Raw genomic sequence first — 25,992 nt, forward strand, 5'->3', positions numbered from 1 at the left:
GGGGTGATGTGTGAAAATGTCACAACATCTAATGCCAATTCAAAAAAATGTTCTTGAACATTTCAAAGATAAAGACTCAATTTGAACCTAGAGTCTCTAGATAATACAACCCAACTTATCAAGTGACTAGGAAATATACTCAAAAGGTAAGAAAAATCACAAATTAAGTGTGTGCAAATGTATTCATTCCATCTCATAAGACCATTGTAACTCTTAGAATCCACTATGATAAGCTATGTGAGTAGTCCTAACTTCAAAAGCATCCTAGACATTGCCTCATTACTAGTTAGGCATCCATAGCCTCGACGAGGTTATCGCCGTAATTCTCACGAATATCGCTCCATTGCCAGTTGGGTGTCCATAGCCACAATGGAGTTACTTGCATGTTCCTAAAGCCAAATTTTTTGATATTTCTTTTTTAATTCTTTTTTTTCTCTTTTCTTGTGATACTGCTTTCTTTTCTCACTTTTCGCACTTTGTCTCATAAGCAGTGAAACTCATAATGGTTTTGAGATACAGTGGTGCTGAAGTAGGATTTAAGATTTTTCACTGGCCATGACTTCTAAGAAACCACAATGACTTAGAGCAATTTAATTAAATGTTTAAGAATTATAATAATCGAAAGATTTCAGTATCAAGACACAATAGATGATTCCCTTCCGCATCGAGGACAAATCCTAACCAAATGATAAAGCTAGAGAAGAATAATCTTGGATTCTAAATCACTTCATAAATAACTATCCAAGAAATGAACCAAACATAAGATCAGAATCATGTCAGTGTATGCAAAAACAACAAAATGTCTTTCTCACAAACAAATTTCCCACAAAAGAAACTAAAACTGAGCAACAACTAACTAAACTAACCAAACTAATGAAAACAAACTAAAACCACTCGAGCCAATTGACTCAAGGCAGACCAACAACTAGGCTAAACCAAGCAAACTAAACTAAAAAAGATGGGAAGGAAATCTATTCTAAAATTGGAAAACAAAACTAGGATGAACAAGACCTAACACGATTTCTCAAAATGTCCAGCAGTATCAAGGCATAGGTCATGGTTTAATGTTTTGCAAATTTATCTTTGAATTCAGAGAAATGACTTCTCACAATGCAACCTTCATACTCAACAAAATGATCATGCAATATCAACAGTTGTGGCAATTCATTAGGACCATGGTTAATCCATACACAAGTTGTTTTTCCTAAACTTCCATAATCAAACTAATAATCTTCAAAACTAGTAGTAAGGAAAGAGACAACCTGGCATGCTTCGTCCTCAAATGTGTCATATGATAAGAGATCCTCGGTAGCTTCAAGAGGCCACAATTGGTGATGTATCATTCCTCTCGCATTTGAAACTCATTCTTCTTGAGACCTCTTGGGCATTGGACTTAGCGCCACTTCGAATTGTTGTTCATATTTTGCTTTTGTGGTGACAACTTGCTGATCATTTTGTATAAACCATGCATCTTTGTGCAGCTCTGTAAGCATTATCCTCGAAAACTAGAGGCCACAATTGTTTATGTATCATTCCTCTCGCATTTGAAATTCATTCTTCTTGAGACCTCTTGGGCAATGGACTTAGCACCACTTCAAATTGTTCTTCATATTTGCTTTTCTGGTGACAACTTGCTTATCATTTTGCATAAACCATGCATCTTTGTGCAGCTCTGTAAGCATATCCTCAAAAACTAGGGCCTCTTTGATAGGTTGATTGTCAAATATCTTCTTGAGTTGTTCTTCGAATACAATCTCCATTTGTAGCGCCCCTTTGAATTGCTCTTCACTCTGTACTTCTATTGTGACAATTTGCTTATAATTTTGTACTTTGATTTGTTCTCCTTCAAGGATGCTTGAAATTTCTCCACTTGGAACAACTTGCAATTCTTCATTTGGATCTTCTCTTTGTGATATGAATGAATGTTCACCAAGGATTTCTTCCTCTTCTTGCAATTGATCTGAGTCATTTCCTTCTTCCTCGATCAATTAGGGTTTTATGAAATGCAAGCAGTTGTTTTTGGTATTTTTTGTGCATTAAGCTGACACATGGTAGTCCAGTGAGTATTAATTTCTTAGGTTTAGATCAAATCAATTTTACAAGCACTAATGTGTTGAACCCTTCTTATTATATTTTTCTTTGGGGATTTAATAATTTAGTATTACACAAAAAATATACAAGGTTTATAAATGAATGGAAAGCACAAAACATTTGTGTGTATATGTATATATCTGTCAGCTCTCTGTTCCCTTGCTGACCCTGCAAAATTTAGATTTTTTTTACTGTCCCCAAAACTCTGTACCTCATCACGGGAACTATAAACAACACTGTTTATAGGTTGCCATCTATACCGCCTCCACCATCCATACGAATCTCTCCTCCAATATGTAAGTGTATACTTGGTAGCAGGGATTACGATGCTTTAAATTTTATTGATTTTAAAATCCCCACTATGACCGACTTTGTATGGCATTGCTTAGGTAGTGAATTACCTGTTCCCTTGTGGTCCTATATTGATTTTGATATCATGTTATTTTCCATGGAATTGTTAGGAATTGAACCAAGGATAAACCATTAGTATTCTGGGGTGCTTTATCACTGAGCTAATGACCTCTCTGCAGCTTGTTTTCTTTGAACAAGCTTTTGGAATATGCACGCTGAGGCCCTGAGGGAATTACCCACCACACAAATTTTCTTTTGGCTTAGATGTTAGGTCTGAGGCTGTTCTTCATGCCAAACTTTTTGTGGCCTTGTCCCTTTCATTCACATATTTTTTGGGTGGTAAAAATTTCATGATTCTTTCTGTTTGTGACATTGTATAATAAAATCTGCTTGCTAAAATCTGCAATTTGGGTAGCTAAAGTGTTTGTGAAACCCAATACTTTGTAATAAGTTTGGCTTGTAGGTTGTTTTTATGTTACGAGCATGTGATTTCTCTCGTTGAGTGTTGCGTGATTAGTCACTTCCTTAAATGCTATGTCTGAGGGATATCTACTCTGAATAATAGCTCGGTGCTATCTGTTTTATTTGCATGCCTTTTTGGGAACAAACAATGACCGGAGTCCAACTTTGGTGGTGGTATGAAATGTGCTACACGCACCATTTTCATTGAAACTACTTTGAGTTTCTTCTTTTGGTTTTTGCATTAGACATTGTTCCTGATATGTGCATTGTGCTTCTGAGACACAATGACCTTTAAATTGTTATGACTTGTAGGTTATTTTTGCTTTACTAGCTTGTGAATCCCTGTATAATGCACTTTTTGATTTATTTCTGAAGAACAATTATTTATATTTTAAGAATTTATGACTGTTACTATCTAGCAAGAACTATGGCAATACATACTCCAAGATCTGGTCATATATACATCTGTACAGTGTATACATAAATTCAGCCAGTTAGTTCCTTTTTAATGTTTGGATTCACATATATGAAACTGTACATGGTTGTATTCTGGGACATCTACTGCAGTTTTGAGTGCTAGATTGTTATTATTCCTTAAATTTATAGCATATGTGTTTTTTCCAATATTTCTAACTGCGTGTATTGATTGTTGGGTTCTGACAATCCTTTCTGATTGATTTTTCTTGTGGAATTAATGATGATTATTCTGCATCATTTTGGCTATTTTCTCGGTATTCTCATTTTAATTTTCTAGTTTTTAGATATTTGTATTACTGACTTTCTTCCATCAAAATTATCTCTTAGAAAATATGTTATTAGTTTATGTTCCCAGGTTGTCTATATGCTTTGATTTTTTGTTGCATTTTATGTTTTTTGGGTAAACCTTGATACTTGCTTCATTTGACTTAGTAGGTTTTTGTAGTGATATTTTTGGTTTGATATTTAACTGCTTTTCCATTTTGTTAATGATATTTCTGGATATTTTAATTTTGCAGGTTGGCCCTGAGATTTGTGTATTGAAAACACACGTTGACATATTATCGGACTTTACTCCTGATTTTGGTGCACAACTTAGAGCGGTATTTATTTCTGCCCCACCTGCTGTTTACAAGGTTAAGTCTCTGGTATTTCAAGTTTAATTATTGGAGAAATGAGGTAACAAATGGACATTGTAATTGGGCCTGAAAGACATCTTTTGAGAGAGTATACTATCACAACCAGCCTTCCCATCTACTAATATTAAAGGGCAATTGTCTCTGGCAAAAGTTTTTTTTAGCCTTCCAATCTAATATTTACATAGATTACTATGATTAGCCTTGATATTTTTCCCAAGCAATAAAATACATCAACTAAGTAAAACAGGATTACATTTCACAGTAGTAAGAATTGACAAGAATTAAAAATAAAAACATAAACATGAAGATGATACATATTGATGTGGACAAAGGCCTGTCAATCAACAGAGGCACTCATACATTTAGTGTTCTCATCTTTCACATTTTCTTAACTATATAAAAATTGGACTCTTTGCATTCTGCTCACTTCTGAAGCTGTAGTGGGGTAGACAGTACTGCAGGAAGTGAATTGATAAAAAGAACTCCATTTGATTATTGCAGACACCTCATTGGTGGTCACGTTTCCAGTTGTGTATCCTAATTAGAACTTGAAGCATCTCTCAGATATCTTCTTATCTAAATGTAGCATAACCAAACTCTTGTTTGCTTCTTGGCAAGATTGTTAAGAAAAGACAATGAATGTTTTGAAGCCTTCTACATCCAACCTGATGGTTGAACTATCAAATAGGGTTGTTAGTCATCTTTTCTTTTTCCATCATTTTTCTTACCTATAAGAGACATTCATGTACTAAAGCATACGTTTTCTTGTTTTGTCATTTGAATTCTTTCCTCAATCTCTCCTTTTTAATTGGTTTTGAGTGATTTGAAGTGGATGTTGAAAGTCTTCATGATTCAGTTGATTGCCTGTACTGCTTAGTTCATGTCAAAGAAGAGCTCAAGACATGTTTCTAACCTAATTAAGATAAAATTGGGCAAGATGTAGAACAAGGAAATAGGTGACTGGGGCTCAAAGATGATTAAGACATTTTGCGTTCATAACAATTGAAGAAATCACGCAAACGAGATATCATCGGAAAGCTGGTCTGTCGCCAATCTAGTGGTGTTGGTTTGGTTTGCTGATTCTGCTCCAATTTTTCGTACTAGGCTTGTGAAGCTAGATCTTCAGTGTTGTGCTTGCGGGTCCATATCTTGCATATCCAAACTTCGTTTTTCACAAATGAGTAGGCATTGGAAAACTGGTTCTGTGCTCTATTAAGATCTGCCAACCATTTTTCCAGAATTTAGTTATTTCTTGATTTTGTCATTTCTGAGTGTAAAAAGTTGCAAAAGGGTTAGTTTTTCTCGCTGTTGAGGGGTAGAATCATCATCTTTCAGATTTACATAATTTCCTAGCCCTTGCCTATTCTGAAAAAATCAATTCCAATGGCGGAACCTTCTATTGAGAAACTTACAGCCCATAAGTATTATAGTTGGAAGACCAAATTGAGAAACTTACAGCCCATAAGTATTATAGTTAGATGACCAAATTGCTTCAATCTAGGGATTTATGGTCTTGTTTAGATGAGACCCAACCAAATTTGACCCATTAATTTGAGATCCTTTAACGTAGGGACAAGATGGATGAGTCTTTCAAAAACCTGCAGAGTTTTTCATCTATGCTAAATTCCATGTATATCTTGTGTTCTACTTGTATTACTTGGTAGTTAGATTTCATGTGAATGTTTATATGAAATGAATATGCTTTGGGATTGAGTTATGTGCTTTTGTTATTAAGTTGTAAAAGTAGAAGTTTGATGTTATATCGATTCATCCCCCCTCTCAGTATAACCGTGTTCTCAACACTCGCTTATGGGCAAATACATCATATCTTCTTTTCTCTCCTATGGGGGGGATATTGATTGTACTTATGTGACCAATTTAGTACTTGGTGGGACATTTGGAGTCCTTATGGTTAGTCACTTCTACTCTTTTTCATTTCTTTTCTTCTCTTTTGGAGAGGAGTTTTCTCCTATTGGGTTTTTCTCCTTTTCTCTGTTTGTGAGAGTTGCATTAGTTTGTACATGGATACGTGTTGATGTGTCTTTTGTACACGACCAAACACAGAATAAAATACCTTAAGGTACCTAATCCTCTCTTGAACAAAGTTTCCCGACTGCTGAAGATCTCGCCGAAGGATCAGTCAGAGTAACTCCAAGGTTCTGATATGTAGGCTCTCTACGTGTGGATAAGCTCTCTGCGGTACGATGCATTCAAGACATAGACACCGTCAGGTTGATGCATATCAATGAAGAAGCGATAATTGAAGTTAAGCTTAAGTTGAATGATTCCAGTTGACTACACAAGGCAAGTTTGCAATCAACAAGCCGCTAGTAGTATGGATATACAAATTTCACCATTGATCATACAAATTTCTTCCATTCATCTAATAACATGAAATAAAATTTGAGAAGTATAGAGACCATGCAAATTGTAAAATCGACACTTAGAATTCACCATTCCTTCAATGAAGTTTACATGTCTTTTGCAACAATCTCTTGACAACAATCTTTGCCTTCTCTTTCTACTCTACTCTAAAATGCTATGTACTATTGAGCTACTAATTATTGACTATCTCTCTTTTGCTAACTCCTAACTATTCTCTGACTATGAACCTTTACAAATGAAGAGCCAGGGCTTTATATAGAGAGCTCTTTACATTTCAATGGCTCAGATTGATTTAGAATGAATGGTTAGGATTACAAGATGAAAACCCTAATTAGGGTTTGTTACAACAAAACCTTTTAGCCAATGAGAAAATTACATTCAATACATGAGAACCAATAGGAAACGGGGGTAGGTGCCTCGAAGTTTGTGCCATCACTAGTGAGTCAGGTACATTGTATCTAGACATGCTGATGTGGAACCCTCGAATTGGTGAAGTAGTGACTGAGATGCCACCTCAATCTTGCGCTTTGTAGACTTGAGTTGATTCATCATCATGAAGGGATGTTGAGAGATATCTTGATACTCAACATTATTCAGTTGCTTAATGTGATGATGATGATGATGAGAATTATAGATGTAGCTGGGTCCTTCTTCCATCCTTGCTTGCTTTAGGGTGATTGCATGATCTCTTCCTTTAGATCCTTACTCCAATCTTCCTCCAACCTGGTCTTTCTGATTTCTTTCTTTTCCTGCTGCAAAGCAAACAAATGAACATCAAACACATGATATATAGCTATTACAATCTCTGATTTTATGTGATTTGCAGGTCTGATAGGTGCAGGTTTAGGGGAGATTGTCCTTTGCTTGAGCAAATTTGCTCTTGCTATGATGAATCCAGTCCTTCCTTCATTGAATTTTGCTGTTGTTAGGATGTACTCTGTGCCTTAAAGTGACTGATCTCTATAAGACCTGAAATTTGCCGCCTCAATCACCAATCTGTCTAATGAAATCTGCTTTTGAAATTCGCCTTGATGAATTCAGTTGCTCCTCAAATTCGCTCTTGTTGAATTCGGCTTGTGAAGATTGTTGACAAATCTGGAATTTGCTTCTTAACTGCTGAAGGATTTCGCTCTTTGAAGAAGAATGTTTGAAATGAATGATGAATAATTTAAGAATCAACCTCCCTTATATAGGCGCCTTTATGGGAGAATGCACTTCTTTGATGAAAGCCGACTTTGTTTGGATGAATAAATCAATTGTATTTCCCTTTAGCTGGCCGACTTCTCTTTAAAAATTCGAATTTGCTTTTGCCGCCAAAGTGAGATTGGTTTATTAATTCATCAAATGTTTCTAGGTTGACTTGCACTTAGTCTTCTCTTGGTTTTTTCCGTTTTTTTACCATAATGCAATTGCCTTCAATAGAATTTCGCCTTGGTACCTTAGAGAGGGACATGAGCGAGCTAGGATATAAGTCAAATTTTCATCAATATTTGATGAAGGCAAGCTTAGTTCTCACGATCTGCATGCAGTTTAGGATGCTTGAACACTTGAAACCACCATGAAGAAGACTTACAACACACCATCATTAGCATATTACTCATCCTCAATCCATTTCGCTCCTGTACCTTTGGAAGGTACCTGAGTGAACTAAGGGCTGATCTTAGTTTTCTCACTCACATACTCAATTTTCATTATCATTAGAAGGCTCATGCTGCAACAAAGGCTTAAATTACCTTCAAGAAGGCTTGTCTTGATATCTTGATTAACAAAACATTCTTCTTCAAGAGATTTCGCTCCTGTACCTTTGGAAGGTACATGAGCGAATTTCTTCCTCTTGACTCAATTCACGCTTCATTCCTATCACTTTGCCTTAGACTTGATTTTTGAAATTCTCTTCTCATCGTGCTCAAGTCAATCTGCTCCCAACTTTGCTTAAAACAAGATCTTCTTAGTGTTTTAGGTGAGATAGGAGGTCCTTCCAAGAGATTTTGCTTGTGTACCTTAGAGAGGTACGAGACCCTTAGGAAAATTCGTTCCCGTACCTTTGGAAGGGTCAGGAGTGAATTTTGCTTGATAGCTCAAATCCTTAACCTTTTGCCATTCAACTTCATTTCAATGTACTTCAAAGGCATAAAAGAATCATCTCCCCTTCACTCAAGGCCTAAAAGCATGAATTTGATCCAAATGAGAAGGAAGAGGGGAGGTCTAGCGAAATTGACAATGCTGCTCAAATTCTCCATACTTCATCGTTCAACTTGGTTCGAATTCTCTTTTAAAGGCACACATAACTCAACTTTCTTTCTATCAAGCCCTGAAGGCGTGAGTTTGGATCCAAGTAAGGAGCAAGAAGGTGTTTTTAAGAAAATTCGCTCCTGTACCTTTGGAAGGGTCAGGAGCGAATTTTATGCTTGTGCTCAAATTCTTAACTTCTTCTCCAAATTTCTAAGTTCAAGCTTGTTTAAATTCGTCCCCAAAGGTAAGTTCAATTTGATTCCTCTCCAATCAACACTCTAAAGTGAGATTTCCATCCAAATTAGAAGCACAAAGAGAGCCTAAGAAGAATTCGCTCCTGTACCCTTGGAAGGGACATGAGCGAAATTTGATAATCTAGCCCAGGGTCTCCAATTTTACACGCTCAAGTCTCAGGAAAACCGGTGATTTTGTCCTCATTTGCCCAAGCAATTGTGCTTAATGAAATTGTCCTAGATTGTGTTGAATTCATTTCTTCCTTGTAAAATTCAGGTTTCCTTTTCGCATAAATCTGTCACTTTCAGATTGATGAAATCCAACCTGAATCTAATATGGACCAGGTTTGTAGAAATACCCCCAATCTGCTCCTTTATTCAAATTAAGATCCTTCTGCCTCAACCTTGAATTAAGCACAAAACTAGGATTCAAACAAGTTGCTTTTGCTTCATCTCAAGCAGAAATTGACCTCAAATCAGGTCTGATTGTAAATTTACTGTTGGATCATAATGATGGCTTGCATCTAATTAGGTCTGCTCCTTTTGAATCCTGCTTCCTGAATTCATTTAGGTCTGATCTGCTCTGATTTTCCCGAGTCTTTTATTTTTTCACCTGAAAGTAAAAAAAAAAGACAATTTCAATTAAGAAGAATCAAACAAAACTTAACAACATTATTAGCTTTTTCAATCTGGAAATGAATTATCTCTCGGTACTACTGTCTTGAAATCTAATATTCTTCACCTTCCATCAGATTGGACTCTGAAAGATTACACTTGGTGAAATTCACATCAACATGATTGAGATTACCTTCAAAATAAGTCTGATTCACCTTTCCCCCATGCTGGAAGTTAACTACCTTTATCTCTGCCTTGTTCAAATTGAGAGTTTTATGCTCTTCTGCTGTAGATCATATTTGGGCCTGCCCTGCTCTTCTTATGATTTGATTTTGAATTTAAATCCCCCCCCAATGTTTTGTTTATGTGACACATCTTCCACTACAGAGGCCAGCTTGTTTATTTCCTAAGTGCCACACCTTACATTGTGTTTCATCGTGGCATGTGTTGGGAATATTAGGAGCCAAATAAAATGATGAGGTGGCTGCTTTCCTTTTAAACAAATAAAAATAAAAAATGTCTTAAAAACTTTTTCCTTCACCTTGGAGTTTGGTGGGGCCCAATCAAGGCTACGGTGGTAAAGGAAGTCAAAGGAAATACTATGCCTTAAAACAAGCTTTTAAAATCTCCATTTAAGATTTTGTGGGGCCCAAGCAATATGTGGCATGGTAATTAAAAACACCCAAAATCCCCAGGCTAAAGCTTGGTGGGTCCCAGTAAGTAAGGTCCTAAAAAAATCATATTTGATTCTCCATTTTTGAGTGTGGGGCCGAAAAGGATGATATGATAAGGTGGAGAGAAATATGAGGGGGGAGTGGTAGGAAATCTTAAGGGTAGCTGCTACGTGGAGAAAGAGGGGGGAATGGGATGTTGGAGGAAAGGGGGACATAAGGGATATAAATGATGGAAGTAGGAGATACGTGGGGGGGAATGAGGCTTAGGATGTGGGAGGTAAAAGGGGTTGGAGCTAGGATATGTTGGGGAATAAAGTGGAGTGGGAGTTATAAGGGGGTAATGAAAGGGTAAAGGGGATGTAGGTTATAATGGGAGTTTTAAGGGGCAAGGAATAAGGGGGTAGGGTGTTAGGTTAGGATAGGGATAGGGATAGGATATGGGTAGGCTAGGATGGGGGTAGGTGATAAGATGGAAAGGGTAGGTTAATCGGTGTGTGGTAGAGGTAAGCTTAGGGAAATAAAGGAAGTAAGACTTATGGGATGTGGGTTAGAATAGGTTATTTTAGGGGAATAAAGGGGTAAAGCGGGTAGGTAGTGTGGATGGTAGGTTAAAGGGAGTGTGAGATAGAAGGTATGAGGGGAAGGGAGATGTTAGGATAGAATAGGGGTAGGGGTAAGGTGGAAAGGAAGTTAGTGGAGGGAGGTGAGGGTGTAATATGGAAGGGTAGGTTTAAGTGAAGATGTGAAGGTAGGTGAGTTAGAAGGTATGGTAAATGGAAGTGAAGAGTGTTAGGGGAGGTAGAAATAGGAGGAAATGGAAATGGGAGTGATTGGGTTTGGGCACCCACTGACAGGATTGGGAGAAGTGGAAGGGATTATGCTTTGGCTGGGCAAAGGGAATGTTAAACCTCACTTCATCTCCAAAAGAGAAAGATTTGGCCAGCTCCTGAGCAATTACGAACAAAAGGTTAATAGCAAAGACTCGACAACAACTAACTAAGCTAAGACAACTAACCTAGAAAGCAAAAAAGTGGGGGCCCCATTTGCAATGGGGCGATGTGTGAATACATCACAACAATACCTAATCAGGCCTTTGTTGCCAAGACTCATTCATGCTTGCATTTTGCATTCATCTTAGCCTTTTTAACTACTCTCTAAGTTCATCCTAAGGGTCAGTGTTGGAGTAATTAGGACATTATCTAATTATTTAATTAATTAGGTCTTTTAATTACTTTATTCACTTAAGTTAAACTTAGGTGCTTTTTGCTTTTATTTAATTAGGCTAATAATAACTTAAGTTGCCTTAGGGTTTTCATTCATCCTTTCGTAAAGATTCATTCATTTGTTGTAACATATCTTTGTGTGCAATCAATACAGAATTCTCAGGTAGTATTGAGCAAATTATCTTTGCTTGATAGTTCTTTGTGACAGGTGGTGTGCTTGTAGCTGATTCTTGGGATTGTGAGGTTGAATCATCAACTTCTACACATTAAATAACATTAGAAGCTTAAACATTAACTACAAACATTCAAAATTTCTTGGTTGCCTCTGCGCCGTTCACCTACCAAAAAAGGGATCAGGTGGAACAAATTTTAGAACGTTCTTGGGTGCAGTGTAAACAAAACATGAAATTGTTTAAAAACCATAGATACAGTTGTAATTAGTTGGGCCTTTCTTGCGATTGACCTCCATAAAATATTCCAAGGCATCAGTCTTTTTCTTAAATTGCCAGTCTTTTCTTAATATATCTTGAAGCTGAGATGGGTGCCCACGTATTGGAAAGGTTCATCACATTTCCTAGTTTGAATCCAAAAAAATGATAACATCCGAAGAATTGAAAGCAAAGACCTTGGGCTTCTCTAGCTCTTCCGAGTTATAGTCTACAATCAACAAAGCATCATTAGCAAATAAAATATCCAGATTATGTTGCTTACATTGAGATGGCGGCTTAGATCCCATGTTTTTCTTCGAGCTCAGGCAAGATGAAATGCTTTCCATGCTTTGATCATCTTAGCAGCATAGGATTTTCCTTGCGTATTTTATCACTGGTTCTCTCTGTTGTTTGGTGAAGTCAACACAATTCCTGCCTTTGCTGGTGTCTCTACTTTGAAGTTTAAAGCCAAATTCTTTATGGAATCTATATGTATGCAGAGTAGCTATCCAGAATTAAACTTGTATATTTTACAAGTGCATTGGTCCTGGGCCAATTGTCATAGGCTCAAGGAATCGGAAATTTAATTTATTTGCAACAAATTTGTTAGTGTTTTTTGCTGAAACTCCTGTAGTTTTTTCTACTAGATGGAAGGAAAACACAATTTCAATTTGCTGCTTTTGCATAATAGCAATGTGAATTATAAGGAGCTACACTGTGTCACAACATATTAGGAAATATTGTTCTCAATTGTGTGCTAGCATCCATGTTTGTTGCTTATTTTTCGTTTACAATGTTCTTGCTAAGCCACATTAAACAAGAACAAGAGTAACAAAAGAATAAATTGATGGATGAGGGATTGGATTTCTAATTTTGATGTTTAAATTATGCATTTCTAAACTTTTCTACCCATAGTTTATTGAATTGTACAGAGTAGTTCATTGCTTATGTTTTGGTTTATTGGTTCAGATTAAATTTCTCTCTTAATGACATTGTATTGGAAGGACTGAAAGGCAAACCATTTTTATGAAGGATTCATAGCTTTATTAAACAAGGTTAGTAGTGACTGGCACTGCCATGATGGAGGCTTTAGATCCTGAAAAAAGAATGACCTCTCTGTTAGGATTTGGTTCTTTTCTTTGATAAAAAAAAGTTTATAGTAATATATTGAAAGTAAAGAGACATTACAAAAACCTTGGTGCCCTTAAATACCAATGGATGCTGAGTGGCATACATGTAAAGTTACAAGATCTTCTTTAAAGGAACATGAGTGCAAAGCCATGAGCATTGAATGAAGGACCGAATAAGGCCGATTACTATGAGTGACATAGAAAGAATGCATAAAACTAAAATTGACACCTTTTCAAAGGAAGGAATGATATTTGCTACCAGAAAAAACTTTCTTAAAAGATTATAGAAAGATTCTAAAATTAATGGTTGCTACTGAATTTGAGCATTCATTATTAGGTTTTATTGAATATAATTTCTCAAAAGACATAAATGTGAGCTTTCACTAATATTATGCATTGCAAGTTTGGATTTAAAACCCTCTTTAGCAGTACATGTGCATTTTCATAAATGTGTAAATAGGTTTGCAAATAGTTATGATTTTATAGCTACATTATGTTGTTTGCATACAGTCGTTAAAGACTTAAGTGATCTTTCAATGAATTGTTTTTAACTTTAAAGTAATTAATACCCAGAATGCTTTTTTTGATAAAAACTCCACTGACTGCATGCATTGAGGATGATACTGTACAAAAGGAAAATGTCACAGTAGCTGGATACGCCTCTGCCCCTCTCCGGCTTCGTGTATCCCTGTATCCGATACAGATACAGATATGATATGGTGGGGATACACGTCAGAAACCATACCCACACGTGTCCAAAAAGTCTTGATTTTCCAACTGTGCCAGATACTCTGATTTAATTTTTTTAAATTTATCGTGAATCTTTCTAAAGTTAAGTTTAAAAAACTTCAATTTTTGCTATTTTTAATTTTTTTTTTTATAAACAAAGCCTACACCAAATGAGAAAGACAAATGAAATGTTTTTCAATTTCAGCGACCCATTTTTTTGGGTTATCCTCTAATGCAACTCTACTGTTTCTGCATATTGTAAATTGTTAAATCAACTTATAATTATTTATGTAGCAATTAGGTGTCTATTTGCTTTTAAAATAATGAAAATCTCCTCTAATAACTTGGAAAATTGTTTTAAAATGTGTTTGTTTTTAATGAATGTCATATTCAGCTGTATCCATATTGGGGGTGTTTAAAAATGGCTGTATTCGTAGCTGATATCATATCTGTATCTGTATCCGTATCCGTGTCCATGCCCATGCAACTTTGGAAAATGGTTATACTACTGGTCTAAAATTTAAGGTAGTAAAAGAGAATGGATAACACATTTTAACATGAGAGGCACAAGCTTACAACATATATTTCAACCAGTACATTGTCATTCCTTTTGCCATTCTTCTGTTTAGTTTTTGCAACAATTCACATGTCTCTGCATTATCTTATGTAAATATTTCCAATAGAGTGAGTTAATTATTATCTGTTATCTATTTTCAGATATTTACTATGCTTCTGGAATGAGGAGACATGCTGGAAACATCCCTTGTCCTAGTTGTCTGGGAGTCATTTCTTGCACCTATTGATTCCTTAACATAAATCCCGACGATGTCTGATTGATGTTCCATATAGATTGAGTTTTTTGGGAGTGTGTTGACGTGTATTTTGTACACAATCATACACAGAATAAAATACCCAAAGGCATCTTATCCTCTCTTGAATAAAGTCGCTAACTGCTGAAGATATCGCAAGAAGGATCAGTTAGGATGACTCCAATGTTCTTTTTAGTAGGGTCTCTACGTGTGGATAAGCACCAGTGGTCGTTGTGATTGCTGTGTCATCAAGGGGCCTTACGTTGCCGAAGATTTTGCTAAACTAAACAAGCTTTTAAAAAAAAAAAACATCAAAAGGATAGGGTTTGCAAGAGGTCTAATCTAGTCTAACCCTAAGAATGACTCAATGTGGACAAGACTTGGTGAGATTCTACCAACTTCAATATTGCGATAAATTAACAACTCAATTGAAATTGATGCGATCTTCTAAGGTAACAAATGATTCTTCAATACATCAAAGATCAAGGACACTACCACGAAGGTACATATCCAAGATACAATAACGATTGAAGGTTTAAACGATTCAAATATCTCCAGTCGACCACGCAAGGCGTTCTTACAATCAGCAAGAAGCTAGTGGTTTGGAAAGCGAATCCTACCAAAGATCAAGTCCAACACTTTGTCCTTCGAATTAACACACTACTTTGATTGAGAGTGATTCAAGAAAAATGAACAACCATGAAGATAACCAAGAGAATTGCAACAAAACACCATAACTTCAATATTTTATTGATCTCAAAGCCATCATGTACAACAATTGTTTGAATTCCTTTTCTCAAAACTCAATCTTGCTACAAAAGTAAATTGCTTCTAAACTCTAATCTCTAATGCATCAATAATTTCTAACTCTCTCTCTTTCTAGTTACAAAATGAAATGAAATGAGGGTATAAATAGCATCCTCAATTACAATGAACGGTCAGATCAAAAAGCAGATCAACGGTCAAGATCATGACACCTAAACCCTAATTAGGGTTTGTTACAAATAGCCTCCTTTTTACTGAACAATATTAAATGCATAGCCAAATATTAAATTTGGCACAAAAACCTAGGAGACAGACCAATGACAATTAAGGTGCCATGTCATCTATAACAACCTCTCATCTAGAATCTTATTCCCTTTCCAATGTTCCTTTTTAGCATATGCCATGAATCTTGATACGATTCCTTCGATCTCAGCAATTGGAATCTCGGGAAGATTCTTCATTCTTTCTTCCAAGTGGACGACCTGATCAAATGCCTCGAGAAGAGCAGCGTCCCATCCAGGTTCAAGTTCCTTAGTCTTTTCAATCAGGAGCATGGTAGCAAACATCTGGTCCTGTTGCTCATCTGTGATATTAGCGTCCTTGCAAAAGATGACCTTGATTCTATCCTCTAATTCCTGCAAATCCACATCTGTCTCAACTTCGATCCTCCTGTCAAGAATAGTACGCAGTACCTCAAATACTTTGTCCTGGATTGGGTTGATCACCTCCTCAACATGGCTACATCTAGTACTGATGTCCTCGAAGAGAACTTCCTTCATCTGGAGTAAGGTTGACCACTGAAGCAAACTGTGAGGTCCTCCATCCATGATCTTTTCCTGCGCTAAGACCTTCCTTGATGTTTGTCTGATTACTCGCAAGACAGGAATGGTAACCTCTTTGGTATGAGCAAAAGCAGCTACTGTTATCATCAAATTGTGGATAATCTCAAGAACCTGAATAGCTCGGTGAATGGTCTGCATCATCCTTGTTGCAAATTCCATGGCGACTGTATGAGATTTGTCCATCCAAGTACTCATACGCTGGACCATACTCCTGAATCTCTCTGCCTCATTAATTGATTGAAGGGGAAGTGCCTGCATGGGTGATCTTGCTGGATCCTGACGTCCCAAAGGCTCATTGAGATGGCTGAAATATGTTCTCCATGCACCTACCTCTCTTTCAAGCTTTCTATTCTTTTCCATTTCTTCTCTAAGCTTGTCTTTCAAGGCCTCAAATGAATCGGTGGCATCATCCATCGTCTGTTCAGCGGTGGATGGACCTAGCTCAAATGTCTCTATGTCATATTCCTCTGCTAGGATCTCACCTTCATACTTGTCCACGACCGGTGTAGCTATCTGTAATTTTCTGGATCCAGTCTCATCTCTAATCATCTTGGACATCTTGGTAGCCTTCTTCTTCTCTGTCACTTCCTGGGAATGTCCAACAAGGCTCTCTAAATCAATTACATTGTCTTCGTCCTCAATCACGATCACCTTAGTTAATCTTTCCTTCAACCAATCTGGGATGGCAGATCTTGTCTCTTTAACCTGTATCTCCTTATGCAATGTTTCTTCTTCTCTGGGAGGAGATGTTACTTCGTCATTGTTCTTGTCTTCATGTAACTCATAATCTTGGAGAGATCCGCTTGGTGACCCTTGAGGTGCCTGTCCTTCTTTATCATTATGTACCATTGACTCCATAGACTCTTCCACTTCAAGTGTCCTCTTCTTTGGTCGAGAAGATGTGCCGGATGAACGATCTCGGTTGGCCCCTTGCTTCTTTTGGGAAGATTCTCTCTTTTCAGGTCTCTCTTTCCTCTTTGAACCTCTTGGATGGAGATTGCCTTCACTTGCACTTCGAAGGTTGCCTTCACTTGTATTTCTGGGATTCGGATTACCTTCGCTTACACTAGCTCCACCTTCGGCTGGTTTCTCTTCCAAAGTGAAAGTCATAGCTATGCCTTGCTCTCTCAACTTCTGATGCTGCACATCAACCCATCTGCGAGTACAAGACAAGACTGGAGCCATCAAAGCATCTAGATCCACAACCTCGGGCTCATTCCAATCTAACCTTACTGATTTGCTTTCTCAATCATAGGATGATTGGAGATGTCTGCCACTGTCCTGAGCTTGGTCGGCCACTCTGTAAATCTTGCATTTGCTGATGAAATCTAAAGGCAATCTAGAATGCATCTTTCTTTCTTTTCACTTCAAGATCGTCTAAGAGATTCATCATAAAATCTTCTATCTGAAAGTCATGCTTAAACTTCCTACCGACTGTCTCCTCTATATATCCATGTGGATCAAAGCTTTCTCTCAAAGCAAAGAATGAAAAAGAATACAAAGCTAACTCCTTCTCTGCGTCATCCATGGCTGAAGCATTAGGACATACCTCAATTGAATTACCTAAGATGATAGGTACAGGAACTCCATTTCCATGTCTGTGTCTGAATGCCTTCGCATAAGCTGCCAACTGTCTTGTTACCTCAAGTAACACTATTCTGTCTGTCGGATATCTCGGCAACATGTATGGAGGTGAAGGACATCCATGAACTCTAATATAAGTAAACTTCGGAAATTGGATAAACCAAGCACCGTACCTCTTTACTAGTTCTTGTGCATCCTGTGATAGCCTATTGTGAATCCCACCTTGCAACGTCCTGGTGATGTTCATCGTGAAGGTATCATTAACTAACTTGTAGTTGCTTCCTGGCGGATGATGTAAGTGGACATAGGAATCACAAACTCTGACCTCGTCGGGTCCTCTTCCAATCACTCCTCTATGAGGTAGTCCTGCGTACTCAAAGCTCCTAATCAAGGCATATATGACGTATGAACTCATGTGGAAGGACTTGGTAGCCTTCAGTCTCCTCAACTGTACGTCCAAGCAATGGCTAATCATCCTGGCCCAATGAATCGTTCCTTTTCCCTGAACTATCACCTGGATAAAGTAGAACATCCACCTCTCAAAGTAGAAGGCCTGAGGGGCTCTTGTGACTCGGTTGAGCATTGTAATCAAATCTCTATACTCCTCCTGGAAATCAATCCTATGCGGTGTGTTCGGTATCTTGCTCAGGCGAGGACGACTCTTGAGTAACCAGTTCTTGTTGATGATGCTTAGGCAAGCATCTGGATCATCTTCGTACATGGACCTGGCTCCTTCTATGCTCTTGTAGACCATATCTCTGTGCTCTGGAAGATGGAAAGCCTCACTTATAGCCTCCTATGAAAGATACGCCAAAGTGTTTCCTTCCTTGGACACGATCGTTCTGGACTGAGGATCATAATGACGAGCACACTAGATCATCAACTCATGGCATTGCACTGCTGGAGGGAAGCCGGCCGCCTTAATGATGCCACTTTCGATTATCCTCCGGGCGACAGGTGATGGCTTGCCAATGTAGGGGACCTCTCGAAACTTCTTCGTACTGAAGTTGCCCAAGTTGGTATCTCCAATGTTGCTCCATTTCGACACGATCTTGGTCTCCACTTCTTCGGTCTTCTGATCTTCCTTCATGAGAGCTGGGCGACTGGTGGATGCTCCCGCCTTCGGAGTCGCCATACCTACACAACATTTCATAATAAGAAACTAGATTTTGCAATGTATAACATAGATTAGATTAATTTTAGGAAACTTCATGATAAGTCCTTGAGTTATCATTTCCTAAAAAACGATTGAGCCACTGGAATTCAAAATTTCAAAATTCAAAATTTAAGGCTATGGCGATCAAAATTCAAAACCAAAAGAAGATTTCGCCATACCTTACTTGAGATCTTAACTCTAAAATGCAAAATAAAGAGAATCGCCTAGGCAAAAATCGATGCTTGAAGCCTTTCCACGTGATGCCTTTCAAACGAACGTCCACTTTAGCAATTCGCCACCTTTGGGGGGTCTTTGACGTAGTCTTTGGCAAATTCGCTCAACTCAAACTTGCACTCCTTTGGATGATGTTCGCACCGCTTCCTTTGCTAAATTCGCACTTCTCCTTTATGAAATTCGCACACCCCCTTTGTCTACTCCAAATCGCATGTAAATGAAGGTTTAAAATGATGATTAAAAAATGAAATAAACCACTTCCCTTTATAGGCGCTTACCTCATTAATCCCCATAGGCCGACTTGGTGAATAAAGTGATTTAAAAACAAATTTTAAATAAAAACCGAGGCCGACTTTGTAAATAATTGAGAGTTAAAACACAAGCGCCCCAATTTGATTTTTATTTAAATTAATAATTAATTAATTAATGCCTTTTTTTTTTTTTTATTAATTCGATTTTTTTAAAGGCAAAAATAATGAATTAAATATTCATGCGCAATTTTTAAATGCTATTTAATTGAATTTATCGATTTTTAGCATTTAATAAAATTCAAAAAAAATGTTTTAGCGCCAAAATTTGGAGAGGTGGAAAGATACAAACCATATCGCTCTGGTCCCTGATTGAGGGACAGGAGCGAATTATCATTTTAGCCTTGATTCTCGCCTTCGACGTTCAAAGTCACCATCTCCACGTTGAAACTGGCATTTTTTTTTGCTAGGAATCTCGAGCTTGATCGACTTGATTTTGTGGATGAATGCCTTCTAAGGTTGATATCGCCCTGGTCCCTTGGTGAGGGACAGGAGCGAACCTTGTATTTTCTCCTTGATCTTTGTTTCTTCGATCACCAATCTTCATCATGTGGCAAGCAATGACGTTATCCCTTCGTTCCAAGTTTACCTTATTCGTCCTTAACAAGGCATTTTGATGCTTAAATGGTTTTCGCCCTGGTCCCTTGGTGAGGGATAGGAGCGAACCTTGTGTTCTAGCCTAAATTTGCTATCTTGTAACCTTTGCTTCTTGTTCATCGCCTTCCAAATGATGCTTTCAACTTTATATAATCTTGCTTTGACATGATTTTTGAAGGATAATGAGTGATTTAATGAAAATCGCCCTGGTCCTTGCCTGAAGGACAGGAGCGATTTTGTCTCCTTGTTCTAGTTGCTCACTTTTTGACGTTCAACTCCCTCGCATATCATCCTCTTAAGACACCTTAGACTTTGTGCAACCTTGTACGTCCTTTACTTAGCATGATTTTTGAAGGAAATGGCTAGTATAGTGAATATCGCCCTGGTCCTTGCCTGAAGGACAGGAGCGAACTTTAGTATTCTGGGCTCATCTTTGTTTCCATCAATTTGCAATCACCTTCACAATGTAGAATGAGGTCCTTTGATCCTTATTGAGCACTTGAAACGTGATCAACATCCAAAACTTAAGCCTCCATAGAAATTTCGCTCTGGTCCTTGACTGAGGGACAGGGGCGAACTAGGGCATTTAGTGCAAAATCTTCATCATATTGACTTGCAATTGTCTTCAAGGCGCAAAATGATGTTCCTTACTTCCTTTCAAACACTTGAAATGTGATTAATTAACATAAATTTGGACACATTTGAACATTTCGCTCTGGTCCCTTGGAGAGGGACAGGAGCGAATTTGGGTATTTGAGTGTAAATCCTTCATCTTTGGTGGTCTTTGCAACTTCGTTCTTCGTCGAGACACCTCAAAACGTCCTTGCCACCCTGTATCCTGACTTGGAGTGATTTAAACTTGAGTGGAAGGCAAGATAACTAACATTTCGCCCTGGTCCCTGGCTGAGGGACAGGAGCGAATTTTCACTTGTAGGCTCCATCACACTTTGCTAATTTCCAAAATTATCTTCAACGGTCTTGTTGTGCATCCTTTCATCCATCCTTGGCCTGGGGTTTGTTCTAACTTGGTGAGAAATTGGCCTAAGGGAGAAATCGCTCTGGTCCCTGACTGAGGGACAGGAGCGCCTAGGCAAATATGGGGTTCATCAGGCGTCTTGCAATCTTCAATTTGTCTTCAATAGGTTCATTACACTTGCCTTGTTTGCCTCAAACTCAAAACTTGCTTGCTCTTTGCTCAAATTTTGCCTTATGAGGAATTTCGCTCTGGTCCCTGGGAGAGGGACAGGAGCTACCACTGAATTTCGCCCTGGTCCCTGGCTGAGGGACAGGAGCGATTTAGCTTCTAGGTCCAATCTTCTTCACGAAGGCACTTCCAAATTATATTCAACTGATGAAACATATCTCCTTTGATCTCCTCAAATCGTCAAATTGTTCAAATCCAGCAAGGACAAGGCAATGTTTGATTTTGAGCTCCGGTCCTTCACTGAGGGACAGGAGCGATTTTTGCTCCTGCCACATTTCCGTGTTTGTAAAATTCTTCAAATTATATTCAATGGAAAGAACATGCCTCCCTTTATCATTTCCAATCCGAAATTCATCTTGATCCTGCAGAGACAATAAAATTTTGAGAAACAAGCTCCGGTCCTTCACTGAGGGACAGGAGCGATTTTGCTTCCACAGGCCAAAATATCAAGATTTTGGGATTTTAATCACTTCACAAGGCGAAAACAAGTCATTTCCAATGCCCGGGATCAATTATCAAAATTATCAAAATTTGGTCAAAATTACTCAATCGGACAAAAAAAAATCAAATTTGGACTCTGCATTCAAAATTCCGACTGAAACTAGACCAACTCACTTAGCCTCTGGCGAATTCACTTTATTCAAAATTGCATCCTACGAGAGGAAGCTCAAGAATTCAAAATTGGACTGGACTCTGGCCTGAAAACACAGTAACAGAAACCCTAAGGCTTGACCCTAGTCCAGACAACTGGCATACTAAACCAAAATCCTAAAAAGCAGAGAGAAAGGCGAGCAAAAACGAGCAAAAAGAGGGGGTCCCCATTTTAATGGGGCGATGTGTGAAATGGTCACAACAGAGTGCTGTGTTGAAGGTGGCATTCTTGTTTTTCTCACTAAATTCTGTTTTTGATTCTCTCTTTAATGAACTAATCCTAATCCTCCCCAAGGCCTTGTAAGTAAACAACAAAATTCTCTACTCAAATATACGGGCTAGATTGGATATTTGTTTTGGAGCATCTTAGAGCAGGCTTTGAGCTTAGATTTTCAGCTTTGCTATTGGGTGCTTTATTTCTCTATATCAAGTTTTCATAATTTATAGACCCAAAATCCTACCCTTAATGAGTCAATCATGCAGCATTGCTGGTGACTACTCTAAATCTTAAGGGAGGGAAAGTGATTTGGTAGAATTAGGAGGTTGGATTGTAGGAGCAAAATTCAGAAAGGAACTCTATTACCAAACAAATATCCCTTCTATATGCCACCAAATGCATTCATCATTCTCTGCAGAAACAATGGTAGATTGCATTTCCCAACCTGTAAGATTTTGGTGCAAAGATGAAAGGTAATTACCCAACGGTTAAGGAACATCTTGGTGTGGCTGGCGACAGAGTTAATGCATTTACAAAATTAACTTGCCAACAATTTTAAACTGTTTGGTTTGCAAATGGATTCAAAATAAGCGACATCTAGTCAAAACATTACATTACAGATCCATGATAATGTAGGGAGTGGGACAGGCATTGAGAGTCTTTTAAAGAGTCCATAACATATTGCAACAGACATACTTGTATCCCTTTTTGTCTTCTATTTGAAGTTCAAGTCAGTTTAGTATTCGAGTTCCAGTTGCTTTGAAGTGAAAGCGTAAGTCCCTTTGTAAAAGCAGCAAAATCACATCATTTCACTGAGTCTATCCATTGCAACGTCAAGACCTGTCATTAGAAAACCTTGGGGTTACCTTATTTGATCACATTGTTTAGCATTTGAGGTTTCCTTGTTCAAGAGAAGATAGAATACTTGGTATTTTATTGTGAAAACAGCAAAATCACATCATTTTACTGAGTCTATCCATTGCAATGTCAAGACCTGTCATTAGGAAACCTTGGGGTTACCTTTTGATCACATTGTTTAGCATTTGAGGTTTCCTTGTTCAAGAGAAAATAGGATACTTGGTATTTTATTCTGTTTTGGAGAGTGTCACAAAACACACATCAACAGGTATGCTGGTGGAATACTTGCATAGTCATACTAACAATGTTTTTTACTTATATCCACCAGTGCTGCCCCCACCATTGCTGCTTTGTTGCTGTTCCCCCTGCCATCCCCAAATTTAGGCCCTTGGTCTCCCTGTCCCCGTGTCTCTGCATCCTGTTGTGACCATTTCACACATCGCCCCATTAAAATGGGGACCCCCTCTTTTTGCTTGGTTTTGCCTGTTTCTCTCTCTGCTTTTAGGGTTTTGAGTAGGTGAGTCAGTCGTCTGGACCAGGGTTAAGCCTTAGGGTTTCCGTTTCGATGATTTTAAGCCAGAGTCCAGTCCAATTTTGAGAGATTGTTGAGCTTCCTCTCGTAAGATGCAATTTTGAAGTAAGGTGAATCTGTCAGGGGGTCAAATGAGTTTGTCTAGGTTCAGTCAGATTTTTGAATGCAAGTCCAAATTTTGCCTAAGTGTTAATGATGGAATTATGAATTTTGTTTGAGTGATTTTTGGCTAATCTTTGGAAATTTTGATAATTGATCCTGGGCATTGGAAATAGCTTAATTTTGCCTTGTGAAGTGACTGAGAGCTTAAAATCTTGGTATTTTGGCCTATGGAAGTGAAATCGCTCCTGTCCCTCAGTCAGGGACCAGGGCGAAAATGATATTTTATGCATCTTGGTTATTAATTTATTTCATTTGTCTTGTGCAGGGTCAGCAGGAGATGCAGTTGAACACGAATTGGAGGTTTTGAAAGATTTTTGAGACTCAAAATGGCAAATTTTTAAAGTTTAAGGCCAAATCGCTCCTATCCCTCAGTCAGGGACCAGGGCGAAATGACTCACTTAGACCATTTTGACCTCATTTTGATCAAATTGAAGCGTCAAGGATGTAATGGAAGGTGAAATCAACATGATAGAGCGCCAGGATTGAGTCGTTTGCAATAAGAAGTTGAACTTTTGCCCTCAAGGACAAAAATCGCTCCTGTCCCTCACTGAAGGACCAGAGCTTGTTTCTCAAAATTTCACTGTCCTTGCAGGATCAAGACGATTTTTGGATTGGAAGATATAAAGGAGGGCATGTTCTATCCATTGGATATAATTTGAAGAAATTTGCAAACAAGGAAATGTGCCAGGAACAAAAATCGCTCCTGTCCCTCACTGAAGGACCGGAGCTTGAAATCCAAAATTGCCTTGTCCTTGAAGGATTTGAATGATTTCGCGATTTGAGAAGAACAGAGGAAGTACATCTTATCAGTTGAATATAACTTGAAAGTACCATAATGAGGAAAATTGGCCCTAGAAGCAAAATCGCTCCTGTCCCTCTGCCAGGGACCAGGGCGAATTTTAGTGATAGCTCCTGTCCCTCTCCCAGGGACTAGAGCGATTTTCCTTATAAAACAAGTTTTGGGCAAAGATCAAGTGAGTGTTAAGTTTGAGGCAAGCAAAGGAGGCGTAACGAACCCATTGAAGATAATTTGAAGATTGTAAAACGCCAAGTGAAGCCCATATTGTCCTAGGCGCTCCTGTCCCTCTCCAAGGGACCAGAGCGATTTCTTCCTTAGACAAATTTCTTGCCAAGTTGAAACGAATTCCATGTCAAAGGTGAATGAAGGGGAGCATAGTGGATCCGTTGAAGATAGTTTTAAACGTTGGCAAAGCACGAATGAGCTTACAAGTGAAAGTTCGCTCCTGTCCTTCAGTCAAGGACCAGGGCGAAATCAAGGCTATTTAATATTCTCCTCCAAGTTTAAACCACTCCAAGCCAAGGTACAAGGTGGCAATGATGTTTGGAACGCCTCGAAGAAGAACAAAGTTGCAAGGACCATGGAAATTGATGAAATTACCCAAGTTCGCTCCTGTCCCTCACTAAGGGACCAGAGCGAAATAGTCAAATGTGCTTAAATGTTGAATGTCACTCCCATTTCATACGTTCAAGAAGGAATAAAGGACATCATTTTACGCCTTGAAGACAATTTGATATTAATATGATGGAGGATTTGCACCATAGACTAAAGTTCGCTTCTGTCCTTCAGTCAAGGACCAGGGCGATATTCACTAGACTGGTCATTTCTTTCAAAAACCACGTCAAGGCGAGGTCGCACAAGGTCGAAAATGTTTTTGAGAAGATGATAAGCAAGGAACCAAACATCAAAAGGTGACCAACTTGAGCAAAGAGGCAAGTTCGCTCCTGTCCTTCAGTCAAGGACCAAGGCGATATTCACTCAAATATCAAATTTGCTTTGTAAAGGACAAGTAAGTATGCGTGGAATGAAAGAATAAAGTTGTTACTTGCCTTGTGATATAAATTAGTGATTAAGGAGGCAAAGACCAAGGAGTAAATGCAAGATCGCTCCTGTCCCTCAGTCAGGGACCAGGGCGATAATGATCTTAAGAGGCATTCATCTACAAAATTGAATAGATCAAATTCAAGATTCCCAATGAAGATGCCAGTTTCAACGTAGGGGAAGTGGTTTTGAACGTAAAAGGGGAGAAATTCAAGAGCAAAATGCTAGATCGCTCCTGTCCCTCTCCCAGGGACCAGAGCGATATGGTTTGTACCCTTTACATCTCTCACGTGTTTGGCGCCAATAAATTTTGAATTGCATTAAATGCTAAATTTCGATAAACCTTGAAATATTTAGTTAAAATTGGCATCTAATGGGTGCGCACAGGGCATTTAATAATTAATTTTGCCTTTTAAAAATCGAAGCTATTAACTACAAGGCATTTAATTAATTAATTATTATTTTAAATAAATAAATTGGGGCGCTTGGGTTTTATTTTCCATATTTTAAAAAAGTCGGCCTTGATTTTTATTTAAAATTTGTTTTTATTTTGCCTTATTTCCAA

General features: G+C 38.1%; 1 protein-coding gene across 1 annotated transcript in view; it reads left to right on the top strand.

The window, feature by feature from the left end:
• Positions 1-25,992, top strand: part of LOC131032426 (uridine 5'-monophosphate synthase) — a 94,588-nt gene that overhangs the window by 13,906 nt on the left and 54,690 nt on the right. The window contains exon 3 of the mRNA XM_059218063.1: positions 3,900-3,983. Within this exon, the coding sequence (XP_059074046.1) occupies positions 3,900-3,983 (84 nt within the window). The remainder of the gene's footprint in view (positions 1-3,899; positions 3,984-25,992) is intronic.

This window comes from Cryptomeria japonica, chromosome 3, assembly GCF_030272615.1.
Source record: "Cryptomeria japonica chromosome 3, Sugi_1.0, whole genome shotgun sequence".
Classification (NCBI taxonomy): Eukaryota; Viridiplantae; Streptophyta; class Pinopsida; order Cupressales; family Cupressaceae; genus Cryptomeria; species Cryptomeria japonica.